Below are 13,722 nucleotides of genomic sequence, written 5' to 3' on the forward strand. Positions count from 1 at the left end.
CCTGTCACCTGAAAGGCATACTGCAAAACCAGATTTTACTTAAAAGCACAAGTACATGACTTTGCTAACAGATCCATGACACATGACTTAGGTCAGATGACCACTAAGCACACATTTAAATCCACAACACCTGCCCGGTGCTGAGGGGGCGGCACAAGGCCCTTGGACTCATGTCTGGGCAGGTTCGGGGGTGGGGGGGGACAGTTTAGGCTGAAGTTAAATGCCTTAAATACTGGCTTCACTGGAGTACCACACAGTGGCAGCTCCTGACATCATTAAAAAGGGTGCAGCACACAAAGGGGAAGGTTACAGGTGGGTTTGGTGAACGAGAAAACCTCACTACGTGGACACGCAAACTTAAATTACTCCAGCCATCCTAATGTCTGTATAGAAACCCCCAAGACGGGTCCCTTGAGGCTAATTGTAAACCAGCAACGTACAGTTTTGGAAGTCGGTCCCTTGCAGCACGTGTTCGTGTCCGTGAGACCTGTGATGGCAGGACAGGTCACCTAGAAGAGTTGCCTGGGGCCTAGCAGCTTCATCCTTCAAAACCCCCCTGGTGCACATCGGGTCCGGGGTGGTCTTGGGCAGGAGGACGGGGAAGAGGCACTCGGTAAACCCACGTGGGCTCTGTCTCTGGCCTGCTGTCCCCCTCAGCCCAACTGAGTGACTGAACACAGCAGGCAGGTGGGAGCAGGCCTGCAGGTGGCCGTCCCACACCTCTGCTGGGGTCTCAGCAGCTGCTGCTGGTTGAGTGCTGGCAACTCCTTTCTGCAAAAGCACCAGTCCACATGGGCAGAATGCAGGGTGGGGCTGTCCCAGAGCCCCTCCAGTGACAGCTTTCTAGGACAGCAGTAGGACAGCAGCTTCATGGCCCAGCCAACACAGTCATTTTGTGAGCAGCCGACTCTCAAGGGAGAAACTCCTCCTTGGTCTTCAGTGTTCGGGCGGGCAGCAAAGCACACGCAAGAGCTGGAGACCGTGGTGTGGAGAAGCCACTTCGTGCCCATGGGGAAAAGGCCCGGGCACCAGCCCTTCCAGGGAGGCAAGGCCGGGAAGTGATCAGTCTCCTCCTGCTTGAGGGTCAAGTGTGATTCAAGTCACAACTTCAGGTCTCTTTAACACGCTTTTGTTCCCTCAGGAAAAAAAGACCTACAGAAGCAAGTCCTACATGACAATAAATAATGGGTTTTCTCTGCAGTATTGCTCAGGAAGACCAAGAGCCAGCAACTCAGCCCTCCTGCAGGTCCTAAGTGTCATGGGCCGGTGGGGTGTTCCTGGTGAGACGCGTCCCTGCGTGTGGGGTGGGCTAGTGCCCGTGCCAGAGGCCTGCTGGGGTGTGTGACAGTCGGGGCATCAGGGCTTCACAGTGACACGATCCTCGCAAGAACAGAGGCCCGAGAGTAAAAGCAAGATCAAGACCAGCCAGGAGTCCACTCGCCGGGGCCCAGGCTGATGCCAGAGCCTTGCCGGCGGCGGGCGGTCAGGGTGGGGTGGAGGTGGGGCCGGCAACCCCCGAGGGGCTGCTGGGGCCAGTGCAGTTCCCACTTCTGAAAACCTGAGAGAGCCAAGATGAATGCTTTGTCAGGGTCACTCCAGCAATTCAGGGCGTCCAGTGAGCTCTGGAAACCCAGGTCTCCGCAGATGCTAGTGCAGTGACTACGGTGGTTTGCAGAGGGCTGGCTCACGCAAAGGAGAAAGGCGCTGAAGAGGCAGGATTCAGCCCCGCGCAGCGCACATCCACGTGCTGGTGCCAGACCCGTCTCAGGCACAGGGAAAGAAGAAGCAGTAACAAACCCCGCACTGGTTCGCGGAAGAACGCCAGGGGGCTCAGAAATACCGTGGCGGTGGGGAGTGTGCTTTGGCGTGGAAGCAGGCCCGCTCCGAGGAAGCCAAGGTGGAGGAGGCGGCACTGCCCGCGGGGTGCGCCCCGCAGCGCCCGCAAACGCCCGCGGCGGCCGGCTAGAACTGCTGCGTGAGGCGCCTGTAATGAGGTAAGACCTGGCTCTCGGGAAGGTAGAGAGCAAGTTCCAAGGCCACGAGCACCGTGAACTCAAACCCAATCAGATCCCGTCTGTTGAATCGAAACCTTTCTTCTAACTTCTGCGCAAAGAGAAAGGGGTTGAGTGGGCGGAGCCAGCGCGGGGCGGGGCGGAGCCGGCGCGGGGCGGGGCGGGGCCGGAGGGCTGGGCGGGGCCGGGGCGGGGCGGGGCCGGGGCGGGGCGGGGCAGACTCACGTCAATGAGCTGCTTCACGTCGCTCTTGCGCAGGTCGCTGCTGATCTTGGCCGCCAGCAGCACGCAAGCGCCTGCGCACAGCTTGCGGTTCTGCTTGTTGAGCTTGCCCTGCAGGACGAGCTTCTCGAAGTATACGTAGGCCATGGACACGGTCACGGGCTCCAGCCCACACTCCTCAGACAGGTTTCGCATCTCTCGTTTCAAACTGTGGGTTTACATGGGAGCCAAGGGCTGTGGGGCCAGGAAGTGGCGCTCCCTGATGTGCCTTTGGGCCCCTGGAAAAGTGACATTTCCTGCCGGAGGGCACGACCCCGTGTTCAGGCCCAGAGCTTGGCAGGCAGGCAGCAGCCTGGTCTTGGCCTCTGAGGCACCCCTCCACCTGTTCTCAAGAGGACCCCACAGAGGACTGAGTCCCTGTGCTCCTGGGGCAGCAGGGGTGGGGCTGGTGTGGGGAGGGAGCAGCAGTGCAAAGGCCCAGAGGTGTGGCGCTGATGGTGGTCTGGACCACTCGCTGTGGGGCTGGTCACAGTGCCCGCCTCACGGGCTGTGGGCACCTGTGAGGGGGAACTCCTGGGAAGGGCTGGCAGAAGCACCAAGAGGGCCTGACCTCCCGGGAGGCAGGACGGAGCTGCTGCTACTGGCCTGGCTGGCTGGCAAGGGTGGGCTTAGGAGGGGTGCACTGAGCTTATGAAGCTCAGGAATCTACCGGAAACAGGAGAGCAGAGCCAACCAGGCCTGGCACAGGTTACGCATCAGAAGTGGTTTTTTTTTTTTTTTTGGGGGGGGTGTCTTTTTGTCTTTTCTGGGGCCATACCCACGGCCTGGAGGTTCCCAGGCTAGGGGTCGAATCAGAGCTGCAGCTGCTGGCCACGGCCACAGCCACACCAGATTCAAGCCGCATCTGTGACCTACACCACAGCTCATGGCAACGCTGGATCCTTAACCCACTGAGTGAGGCCAGGGATCGAACCCACAACCTCCTGATTTCTAGTCGAATTCCTTAATCACTGCACTGAGCCATGACGGGAACTCCCAGAAGTGGGTTCGAGGAAGGCCTCGTCTCAGCAGCGGGCTCGGGGACGCCCGCCTCGGCCCCCCTTACCTCCTGATTTTGCTCAGCGTCAGCTTGATGTGTGGGAACTTCTCCCGGAAGGTCTCGTTCATGTCCTTCTTGAGGTCGGAGGGCTTCACGTACTCTATCACCGTGGTCTGCAACAGAGGAGGCCGTCCCCACGCAGCCCCGGGGACGCCTGCACGCTGCGCCCTGACGCCGCGGTGAGGCTGACCCCAGGGCAGGGCGCGTGGCCCACCGCAGCTGCCCCCCCCCGACCCCGAGGGCAGCCCTGTGTACCATGTAGGACGCAAAGATGAGGACACGCTTGTGCTTGCCGCAGGGCCACTGAGGGTCGTCCAGGAGGTTCGGGTTGTACTCCAGGGGATCCCCCATGTCGGCCCCTGCAAGCAGAGCGTGGCTCTGAGCCACCGTGAGCCTAGAGTGCCGCTCAACGGCTTGTGCCGACCCAGGCCTCAGCCAGAGCCCGTCCAGCGCCAGGGCGTCACTGTGGACAAGGGGAGTGAAGTGCCAGGGTCCTGGGGGCTCCTGGTGAGGTCCCCTCCCCGAGACCTGGGTGGGAGGCAGGACGTTGGCAGATGCACAGGTGTGTGCTGTGTGGGGAGCCCCCTCCTGAGAGGCTGCGGCTGACCCCACTCCCCAAGCCTGGGCTGAGGCCCGGGGGCTTGGAGGTGACATGGTCTGCTGGCCACATGGTGGCCCTGGCTGCCTGCTCTGCACCCGGCCAGGGCCCTTAGGTTACCTAGCTCCGTGCCGGCAGGCGCCGCCCTGGGGGGGCCAGGTTTGCATCTGGACGCCAGCAGGGTGCGGGGGATGCTGGGCCGGGGCTGAGGCGGTGGAACGTGGCTGTCTGGCTTGAGTGTGACCAGGGCGTTGGTGGGGTACAGGAACCTGGCATAAGACACGACCTGGAAAGGCAGTGGCAGCGGCAGTGGCCTCAGCCTTGCGACCCCGTCTAAGACCAGAGGTCAAGGCAGCTCTGCCCGCTCCTTCCTGTGGCAGGAGGGTCCCACACAGATGCTCCCACACTCGCGGACAAGGAAGGGACCACTGCAGCTCCCACCACCCAGGGCTCATGCTGCTCACTCCCGGGAAGCTTCTAGAATACCCCCAGCCCTGTTGCTCATCTGCTCATCCGGGGTCTGCAGCCTGGAGCTCCTCCCTTCCTCCAGCCCCTGGCCTCCCACACCCTCACCGCTGGCGGTGCTCTCGTCACCTGGCCGCTGCGGGGCGACCGGCCTGTTTGTAGGGGCCAGGTGGCTTCCTCCCACGGGAACGTGCATCTTAGGAGGCTAAGTGAAACACAACGTGGGGCGCGCCCCCCGACACTCGTGAGCCCTGCCTGCACGTGGTGGCGACTCTTGCCTTTCCATCGGCCCCCAGCTCGACGCCCTCCAACTGAAAGACCATCTCTGAAGACACGGAGACGCCGCCCGACGGATGCCTCTGCTTCTGGCTGTCCACCCTCAGGTCACTGCAACACACAGGACGGGACACAGCTGCCTGGACGGGTCACGGGGACGCACGCGGCGCCCTCCCGGAGGAGCGGCCCAGACACCCGGGTTCAGCAGCCTGATCAATGAGCGGTGCCTCCCAGAGAACCAGGACCCGGGCGCGCTGCAGGGCTCCCGAGAAGCTTCGGTGGAAGCTGCCCACGGGCCCCTGTCCCCCAGCCAGCGGGGCCCACGCTCACCTGACACGCAGGCCTTCTCCGTAGGGCAGGACCGAGAAGGCCGCGCACAGGGACCGCTTGGCGCAGATCAGCACGATCCTGCGGGGAGGGCGGGGGTCAGCACGGGGCGGCAGGCCTTTGCAGGGAGGCTCCTTCCCGCCTAGACCTGGGCGCCCGCGGGCTAAGGCGGCCCAGTGGCCAGGGGAGCGTTTTGCTGGTTCCCTCCAGGGGCTTCCTGAGGGCGCCCTGTCTTGTCCCCTTGGCGAGCCAGCCCTTCCACGCAGTGCACGCTGGCGGCAGGTAGGTGGAGGCAGGAGGCCAGGCTTTGGAGGACACAAGAGGCAGAGGCGCCAGCCCCGAGGACCGTTCTCTTCAGGGGACCGTCCTCAGGGGGCCCAAGGGCAGGAGCCTGACAGCTTCCGAAGGCACCCACCCTGTGTCCTGAGTCGAACCGGCCTGAGTGGGGCCCTGCGTGGGGCCCGGCCGGAAGCATGGCCTTTCGCTCCCTGGGCTCGGCTCCGGCCGGCCCGCTCCTCAGCGCCAGGCTGAGCCTGTGGTGCTGGGGACCGTGCTGGGCCACTGTGGGCTCCTCGACCTGGCGTGGCCTCCAGCAGGAAGGGGGATGGGTGGGGGGCCCTCTGGGTCAGGGTGCCGGCTCAGGGTCAGCAGGGTGGGGCGTGAGGGACAAGCGACAGGAACTGCCCCCGCCTGGACTACAGACCCAGGGCCTCCGAGGGCTGTGGGCACTGCTGCCACCTTGCTCCCCAGCTCAGGCGAGCCAGGTGCCCTCTGTGCTTCCCGCATAAAGCCACCCTCTCTCTCCTGGACACATCCTGCCGCTCTGCCTGCCACTGTCGCCAGTGCTCCAGCACGTCAGCACTTGGACCCGAGGCTGGGGTGTGCTGCGGCCCCGGCAGCTGGTGACTCCAGAGGGAGGCGTGTGGGATGGGCAGGGACGTGGAACGGGCTCTGGGTACGCCCTCGTGCCCTGGAGGACAGGACCCTGGGCATGGCCCGGGCCCCAGGCCTCGGCGCCGCCGGCGGGTACCTGCTGTTCCTGGTGTCGTACTGCCGCATGTTCTTGATGAAGTGGGTCTTCTTCAGGCCCTTGTGTCGCGGGGAGCCCGAGATAGGCTTGGTTCTGCAGGTGAAAAGCAGGTCAGTCTTCCCTCCTGCGACCTGTTCTGGCCCCAGGAGTGTGGCGGGGGCGCAGGCCTTGGGGCGGGCGGGCGCCTAACCTTTGAACTGAGGCACATCCCACGGCGTCTTCCAGAAACTCGAGGGAGCAGCGCTGGGAGGCGACTCGCCTTCTGTCAGGAGGACACAGCAGGGCTCAGGACACAGCCCGGAGGCTGCCTTGCGGGCCCCCTCCCCCAGGCCCCACCTGCTTCTCAGGCCCCAGGCTCCTCCCTCGGGAAGGGTGGCCCGGCCATGGGCCAGAAGCCTCCTGTGGGGAAGGCCTGAGTGCTGAGCAGGGCCACCCAGGGACAGAGTTTGCCATCAGAATCTGAGGGAGATGGGGCGCTGGGCGGGGTGGCGGCCAGCCGCCTCTGGTAGCTCAGCCCTTGCAGGCCCGGGACCCGTGGGCATGACCCGCTTGCCCACAGCAGGCTGCAGGCAGAGAGGGGCTTTGGGGAGGCCCCTCAGGTCTGAGGGGCTGGCAGAAGCCTGGGGAGGCGGTGTGGGGGGCTAGATGGGGCCCAGAGCGGCTCTGCAGGGCTGGATGTCAGAGCAGCACACGTCTTGCCAACCCTCTGGCTTACTCCGGTGCCAGAGCCATGAAGCCCCTGCTTAGAGCCATTGCCAGAGCTGACAACCGGCCTCTGTCCCTGGCCCGGGAGCCCTCAGAGCGCAGCCCAGGCCTCTCATTCTTGGCCGGGCTGCCCTCATTGCCCCTGCTCCCTGCATGAGCCTCAGGGCCCTCGCAAGGGCTGTTCCCTCGGTCTGGAACCTTCTTGCTCCAGCTCTTCCCGTGGCCACATCCTCGACCCCAGGCTCAGCTCAGCTGTGGCACCACCTGCCACCCCAGGACGGCGGCAGGGAGGCGTACACCTGGGCTGCCCGGGGCGGGGGGACGCAGGGAGCGTTCTGAGCTCACCTGGCTCAGTGGCCCTCGCCTCCCGCACCCCCACCCCCGCCAGAGGCATCAAAGGAGCCAGTGGGTGCGGCAGACCCAGCCTCGCACAGCCCCTGGCCAGCACCATCCAGGCCCGGTGGCTGGGATCCTCTCGGAGCAAAGCCCTGCGCGGTGACAAGGAGGAAAGGAGGCTGGGGGACCTGCACCGAGGAGCATCTGAGCATCGGTGTGTGGCCGCGTGGTCAGGCGCGCCAGAGCTGGGGGGACGGCCGCAGCAACTCCTCAGGAGGGGCACATGCAGCCGAGGTCAGGCCAGAGGCTGAAGCCCAGAGGCCCAGCCGTGCCGGGTGGCCAGGAAGGAGCGTGTACCGGTGACCACGGAAGGGGACTAGGGATCAGCTGCCAATGACAGCTGGGCTCCACCAGCCCTCTGGGGGATGAGGTGCTGGGGCTGCCCGAGAGACAAACCGGGATGTTTGGCCTTAGCAGCACCCGGTGCGCACTGGGGAGCCAGGAGGTACCCCCACCCCAGGCACTGGCACTGGCAGGCTGCACCCTCGGGCCAAGATCACAAATCTTGCCACCAAGGCCACCGCTGTGGTCTCGGCCAACATGCATGTCTCACCAGCAGGGACGGCTTAGGTCAAAGCCACAGAGGGGGGCCCCGTGCCCACTGCCTCATGAGGGACGGCTCCTGGCACGTGGGGCTCCGCGCTTAGGAGGCAAAGCAAGGCGGGTCCTGTCCTGAAATGGTCAACAGCAGCCATTTCAATAAGGCATGAGCTGGCCTGGGCCTCCGTGGAGGGGACACGGAGGAGGGCTCGTCACCGAGGCCATGTCCGGAAGCTAAGGCCTGTCCAGGCGCCACCTTCCCCGCTGCATCTGCGGACCACCCCCCACTCCCAGCAGGACCCCTGGGCGTGGTTAGGCCCCCTGGGGGTTGGTTAGCCCAGATCACTAAGAGCCAGCGTGTCCTCAAGGAGCTGGCGAGAGGGACAGGCACCATCACGCTGGGGCTGACCTGCCAGCAAGGGCGCTGGAGCTGCCACCGCACACCAGTGCTCAACTGCGTTCGGTGGCACAGGGGGCTCGGCACCTGCCCAAGATCAGAGCCAGCTGTCACCCTGACGTGAGGGCCCTGCTCTACTTAAGTCTTTAAAATGACAAAGGCAACAGAAACTGGTTGAAAAGAAACTAGAACTGAAGAGAGAAACCCAGTAAAACGCAGGGTGCCCCATGGTGGCCCTGAAGCCAGAGGGGGCTGTGCGCCCGCCTGCCCCACATGGTGGAGGAGGGGCCCGGCCCGGCCAGGAGGCAAGTGGGGGAGATGCGAACGTGCAGGCCGAATCGGTGGGGAGACCCAGGCGGGAGGAGCGGCCAGGATGGCAGCGGGGAGGGTGCCAGGCAGGCCCCCAGCATCCCAGGCGGCCTGGGAAGGGGCAGGTGAGGAGGGCCCCACAGCGGGCGATGCCCTGAGAGGACGCCCTGCTGAGCTGGGCCTGCAGGACCGAGCCGGGCAGCCAAGCCGGTCTGCGGGGACGCGCCGTCCCTGGCGGGGTGTGTGTGTCCTGCCCCGCGGGGCTGGGCTCGGCGCCCGGGGAGGATCCCGCGTGGCTTCCTCAGGTAATTTCCCCGGGGCCTCATCTGCAGAGCTGAGGACCGCCCGGCGGGGCCCCGGGCGCTGGGGAGCCAGCCCTGCGGCGCGGCTCGCTCCCTGTGGGTCTCGGCTCAGCGCCGGAGGAGGCCCCTCGGCTCTCAGAGCTCGGCTTTCGCGGGTCTCCGTCTTGAGGGCTTCCCCTCTCTCTGCCTCTGTGACACGGCAGGCACACACGCTCCATGCTCACGACCCGCAGCTTGGAGGGACCCGGAGGCACAGAGCTGGCGGGAGCCGCACGGCCCTCCCGACCCCGGGTGAGCTGCTCTGCTCAGGGCTCCGCTCCTGAACTCGGCGTGCTCTGCGTGGTGCGGTTTGGGTCCAAAGGCTGGGCCAAGGCGGACGACGGCGGCCCGGAGCCTGAGCCCTGCAGGCCCAGCCCCGGCCACGCGGCCCGCCTCCTGCTCCCCGAGCCTCAGGCTGCTTCCGAGCACAGCGGTGATCGGGTGACTGGGACGTCCCCGTGTGACACTTCAAGAGTGGGAGAGAAGGGGTCTGCACAGTCCCAGGAACACCACCGCGCTCAGGTGCTGAGGGGACCCCGCTGGGCCCCGCGCCTCTCAGAGAGCAAGGGAAACGGGGGCCATGCCGCCCCACGGGAGGCACGGGGCCCGGGTGGACAGGAGGCCTCCCAGGGGCCAAACCGGGCGGAGCCGGTCGCCCTTTGGGAGTCCTGAGGCGGGACCCCCGTGGCCCCCAGCAGGATGGCACCCTGCGCGCCCGGCTCAGCCATTCTGGAAACTCCTGGAATCCGTCCGAATGCTGAGCATGGGCCGCCCCAGGTCCCACAGGCTGGAAGGGACCCTTCCAGCAGCTCTGTCTGAAGCAGCCCGGCCGTCAGCAGGAGGCCGCCTTCACACGCCCGGACGCGGACCCCACTGGAAGCAGCCCCCGCGGTGCGCCGGGTGTGGGGAGGGGCGGTGCCGGGTGCCTGCGCCACCCCCCCACCCCCCCCCCGCCCCCGCTGTGTGTACAAGTGCCTCACACAAACTGCCACCAACAAAGCCCGGGCTTTCCGCTGCCTCGGCCGTCCAGCCAGACACGAGGCCCAGGGAGCCAGGGGCCCGTCTCTGCTAAGCCGCGCCCACGTCACACGAGCCCAGTTGCGTCCTCTGCGACTGGCCCAAGGCCCCCTGCGTTTGCCTCTTTAGGGATGAGGGGTCGGGGCAGGGGAGGCTGTCAAGAGGGCACAGCGACCACTGCGTCGATCTCGGGCCTGCCCGCCCCCCGCTCACGCTTAGGGTGGCCCCTCTGCACACCCGCCTTGCCCCGAGACGCGCTCACAGACAGGGGCCCGCGGCTGCTTTTCCCACCTTGTTTCCGTGCCGGATAAACTTCCTTCACTTTGTAACGGAAAAGCACACCCAGCCAGAGAAGAAGGACTGCGGTCAGGTCTGGGGACCACCTAGAGCCGGCCGGGGGCCCAGCGAAGGGGCTGCCGTCAGGGGGTCAGACCATCCGGGAACCGGCCGAGCCACTGCTGTGACCGCTTTCTCACGTCGGGCAGCGGACAGGTGCCAGCACGACACTGAACCCTGCTCTGCCTGGAGAGGGTGGGCGGCGGTCTTGCCGGTCAGCCAGCACCCCACTCTATCTGGCCTGAGCTCGGGCCGGCACGTTGCAGGCCCTCGTGCGTGCTTGTTGAATGAGTGGTCCTTAGCAGAAAAAAGCCATGCCAGGGTGGGACCCCCCCCACCCCCGCCTCAGGTGCACTGAGCAGGGAGCACCCCCCTGGGCCACCTGGACATAACGCCTGGCCCTGGCCACTCTGCCAACCCCGCTGAGCCCCTGCCAGGCATCTGACCTCACAACAGCCCTCTGGCAGGCAGGTAGTGCCTAACGCAAGCCCATTTCACAAAGGAGCAAACGGAGGCTCAGAGACCAGTGCCACCTGCTCCAAGTCACAGAGCCCCTGGGCAGTGGGGCTGGGATTCCAGGCAGCTCTGCTCCCAGGGCCTGGGCCCCACCGCCGCACTCATAACACAGATTCTGGGGAGAGACCCTTGCATCTTGTTCCCCAAATAACCGACCCTCGAAGTCCACAGCCTGTAGCTGGCAGCCCCCTTTGCCAGGCCAGCCACCCTTCCTCTGGGCCTGGGGAGCAGTGCAAGACGGGCAGTGCCTGCCCTGGGAGCCGTCAGCTGTTAGGGCCCGAGAAGGGGCCGACTGCGCGAAGGGCCTGGAAGACATCTGAATGGGACTTGAAGGCCAAGTGGCAGGGAGGGCAGGCGTGGAGGGACGAGGGGACCGTGGAGGGCGCAGCGGGTGTGCCACGTCCCAGCCGTCCCCATGTCCTTCAGAGCTCAGGCCTCTGCACACACGGCCTTCACAAACGGCAAGAGCATCACCAGGCAGCGCTGCCAGCAGGGCCCTGGTCCCAGGCGCTGGGTTGCAATGCCCACCCTCCCAGAAGCCCCTCCCACAGGAATGGGCCTGGCCCACGACCCGGGCGCCTGCACTGCTTGCTGAACCACGCGCGCATCCGCGCATGTGAGGCCTCACACAGCGTAAGGTGTCACCGCTCTGCCCTGGAGCGTCACAGTGACCCCAGGGAGACTGGGTGTGGCGAGGGACTGTCCTTGGGCCGATGGCCGCCAGGGGGCATGACCACTGCCAGGGACAGGCTGCCAAGGACCAGCTGGACGGCCTTCCACCGAGAAGCATCAGTGCCCCGTCAGAGACGCAGTTCCATCTCCCCGGGGAGGTGGGGGCGAGGTGTCAGGCAAACTGCTCCCTCTGTCCCACCGGGGCCCTAAGCCCCTCCGGAGCCTTGGCTGGCCTGTCGGCGGACAGGGTCAGGCCACAGGCATCCTCTGCCTCCCCTTGTCCACCTATGGGGTGGGACGGTGGCCTCAGGGCCACGGAGACCTCTGTGAGGGCAAGCAGTGTGGCCAGAAGCGCTGTATCCTGGACTCCATCCCGACCACGAGTCCCTGGGAAGACCCCACATCACCTTGACCTGCCTGAGGACCAGGGGTGCGAGGCAACCACATGGTGACCTCCAGGTAAGAAGAGCCACCTCTGGACGGACACCAGGGAACCACGGTGGCTTCCAGGTCTCACCCACCCACACGGGGCACCAGCTGCAGGACTCTGCACAGCTCCAGAGCCTGCCCCGGAGCGAGCCTGCTCAGCAGCTCTGCCCCCAGACCAAAGGCCAACAGTGGCCCTTGAGAAGGGAAGGTGATGAGCAGCCAGTCCTGGGCCCAGGCCAGTGCAGGGGTCTGGAGGAAGGGTGCGAGGAGAGGGGTCACCCGGGGGCCAGTGCGCAAAGGTGTCGGGAGCTGCAGCTTTGTGGGGGGGCTGTGGGAGAAGGGTCTCTGGGAGAAGAAGTGGGGTGTCCAGCAGCCAGGCGCTATGTGGGCACAAGGCAGGCCAGCCGGGCAGAGCTCAGGGGTGGGGCACAAGGGAAGTCACTGCAACCTGGGAGTCTACAGGCTCAGGGGTGCTGAGCAGAGCCGGGACAATGGAGGCGGGGGCGTGGGGGGCTCTGGGGACCACCAGCTGTGCTGTGGGGGGCAGGGAGGCTGGCCTGGCGCGGGAGACTCTGATGCCAGATGTCACAATATGGGGAGGACCCCGGCCCACGTGGGGGCGGCCGCCCAGTGTAGAGAATGCGGGGAGCACACAGGGGAGGGTTTTGAGCCCCTGTGTCCACAGCGCTGAGGACAGAGGGTTGGGGAGGGGGCGTGTCCAGGGCCGACAGGCTCTGTGTCTACGGTCTGAGAACGGCCGAGGGAACCCTGACCCGTGTTCGGGGGCCCTGACCCCACATTCGGGGTGGGGGTGGAATTCAGGGACCATGACCCTTAAGCCCAGGGACAGGGCTCCAGGAACCCCTAACATCCCAGGGGTGACAGAGGGCCAGGGGACATCTTAGGCTGGCGGGGCCCAGGCAAGACTCCCTTCCAGGGCTGGCAAGGCCCAGGAGATCCCAACCTGTTGCGCCCTGACCGGGCCCAGGACCCCCCGCCCGTGTGTCGGGGGTCGCATGGCCGAGGGGCACCTCCGCATCTCCAAGTCCTACGCTGACCGGCCGCTCTGACCCCATGTCATCAGCAGATCCGGATCCTCTGAGGGTCGCCTCACCCCCACGTTAGGAGCTGGGCCAGCCTGGGCCGCCTCGCCACCCTGCCCCCTGTGCTGGAGGCCCCCAGGTCACCCTGACCCTCTGTCCTGGGCTGTGAGGTCCCCAGGCCACCTTCACCTCTGCGCTGACCCAGCTCCAGGCCACTCTGCCACCCTCAGGTGACCCCAACCCTGAGCCCGGGTGACTCTGACAAGAGCCCCCGACCCCTGCGCTGACCTTGCCCGGGGCCACCCCGCCGCCCCCAGGCCCCAGGAGACCCGGGTGGCACTTACCTCTGGCGCTGCCCGTCCAGGCCCAGGCCCAGGCCTAGGCCCAAGCCGGTGGGCGCGGGCGCGGGGCTGAGCAGACCCTGGGGCGCCGAGGCCCTGCCGGGAGGACCAGACTGCGGCAGGCCGGCGGGGGGCGCGGGCAGCGGGGGAGGCGGCGGCGGCGGCGGCGGCGGCGCAGGCGGTTCGCGGGCCTCGGCGGGCGGCGGCGGGGGCTTCTCGCCGCCGGGGCCCAGGCTCGGGGGCCGCCCGTCCAGCGAGATGTTGTTGAGGAAGAAGAGCGCGGCCTGGCGACGCCGGGAGTCCCCACGCCGCCGCAGCGCCTGCGGAGGGGCCCTGGCGGCGGGGCCGGGGGACGGGCCCGCGGCTCCACCCGCCGCGGCCGCGGCCATCCTCCGACTGAGCCCGCCGGCCGGCCGCGCGCGCCGCGGCCGGCCGCGCACGCGCACGCGCACGCCGCCCATTGGCCGGGGCGCACCCGCATGCAAATACATCGGCATCGCGCCCTCCCATTGGCCAGAGCGGCGCGGGCGGCTGGGGCCGGGGGTGGGCTCCCCCGGGTCTCGGAGGATCGGATGAAGCTCCTGGGAGCCGGGAGCGGAACGTCTGCCCGCCGACCGGTCCCGCGAGGTCTGGCTCGGAGCCTCGCAGCGG

General features: G+C 66.6%; 1 protein-coding gene across 3 annotated transcripts; it reads right to left on the reverse strand.

Moving 5' to 3' along the window:
* Nucleotides 1-18: 18 nt before the first annotated feature.
* Nucleotides 19-13,469, reverse strand: CABLES2 (Cdk5 and Abl enzyme substrate 2). 3 transcript variants are annotated; one of them, XM_085003330.1, is made up of 11 exons: nt 13,075-13,469; nt 7,684-7,802; nt 6,220-6,291; nt 6,030-6,122; nt 5,003-5,080; nt 4,675-4,783; nt 4,052-4,217; nt 3,589-3,692; nt 3,340-3,446; nt 2,238-2,442; nt 19-2,103 (listed from the first exon to the last, which is right to left on the reverse strand). In XM_085003330.1, the coding sequence occupies exons 4-11, from the start codon at nt 6,056-6,058 to the stop codon at nt 1,963-1,965; spliced, it is 939 nt and encodes a 312-aa protein (XP_084859456.1). In that variant the 5' UTR covers nt 6,059-6,122; nt 6,220-6,291; nt 7,684-7,802; nt 13,075-13,469; the 3' UTR covers nt 19-1,962. The 3 variants fall into 3 exon arrangements, 2 of the variants coding, with proteins under 2 accessions (XP_084859456.1, XP_001924544.1); XR_014832036.1 differs by lacking the exon at nt 7,684-7,802 and having other exon boundaries at nt 4,526-4,783; XM_001924509.5 differs by lacking the exon at nt 7,684-7,802.
* Nucleotides 13,470-13,722: the final 253 nt, after the last annotated feature.

This window comes from Sus scrofa, chromosome 17, assembly GCF_054392235.1.
Source record: "Sus scrofa isolate SSC_HxYL_T2T_F1_AM1 chromosome 17, Sscrofa_HxYL_maternal_Yorkshire_Landrace_v2.0, whole genome shotgun sequence".
NCBI classification, from domain to species: domain Eukaryota; kingdom Metazoa; phylum Chordata; class Mammalia; order Artiodactyla; family Suidae; genus Sus; species Sus scrofa.

Excerpts from the sequence above, each read along its gene's own strand:
- CABLES2 (XM_001924509.5), bottom strand. The coding sequence starts at position 13,460 with ATGGCCGCGGCCGCGGCGGGTGGAGCCGCGGGCCCGTCCCCCGGCCCC. Across the intron at positions 4,218-4,674 it reads AGCTGGGGGCCGATGGAAAG|GTCGTGTCTTATGCCAGGTT; the intron begins GCAAGAGTCGCC and ends CTGCCTTTCCAG. Across the intron at positions 3,693-4,051 it reads GCCTGCCGGCACGGAGCTAG|GGGCCGACATGGGGGATCCC; the intron begins GTAACCTAAGGG and ends CTCTGCTTGCAG.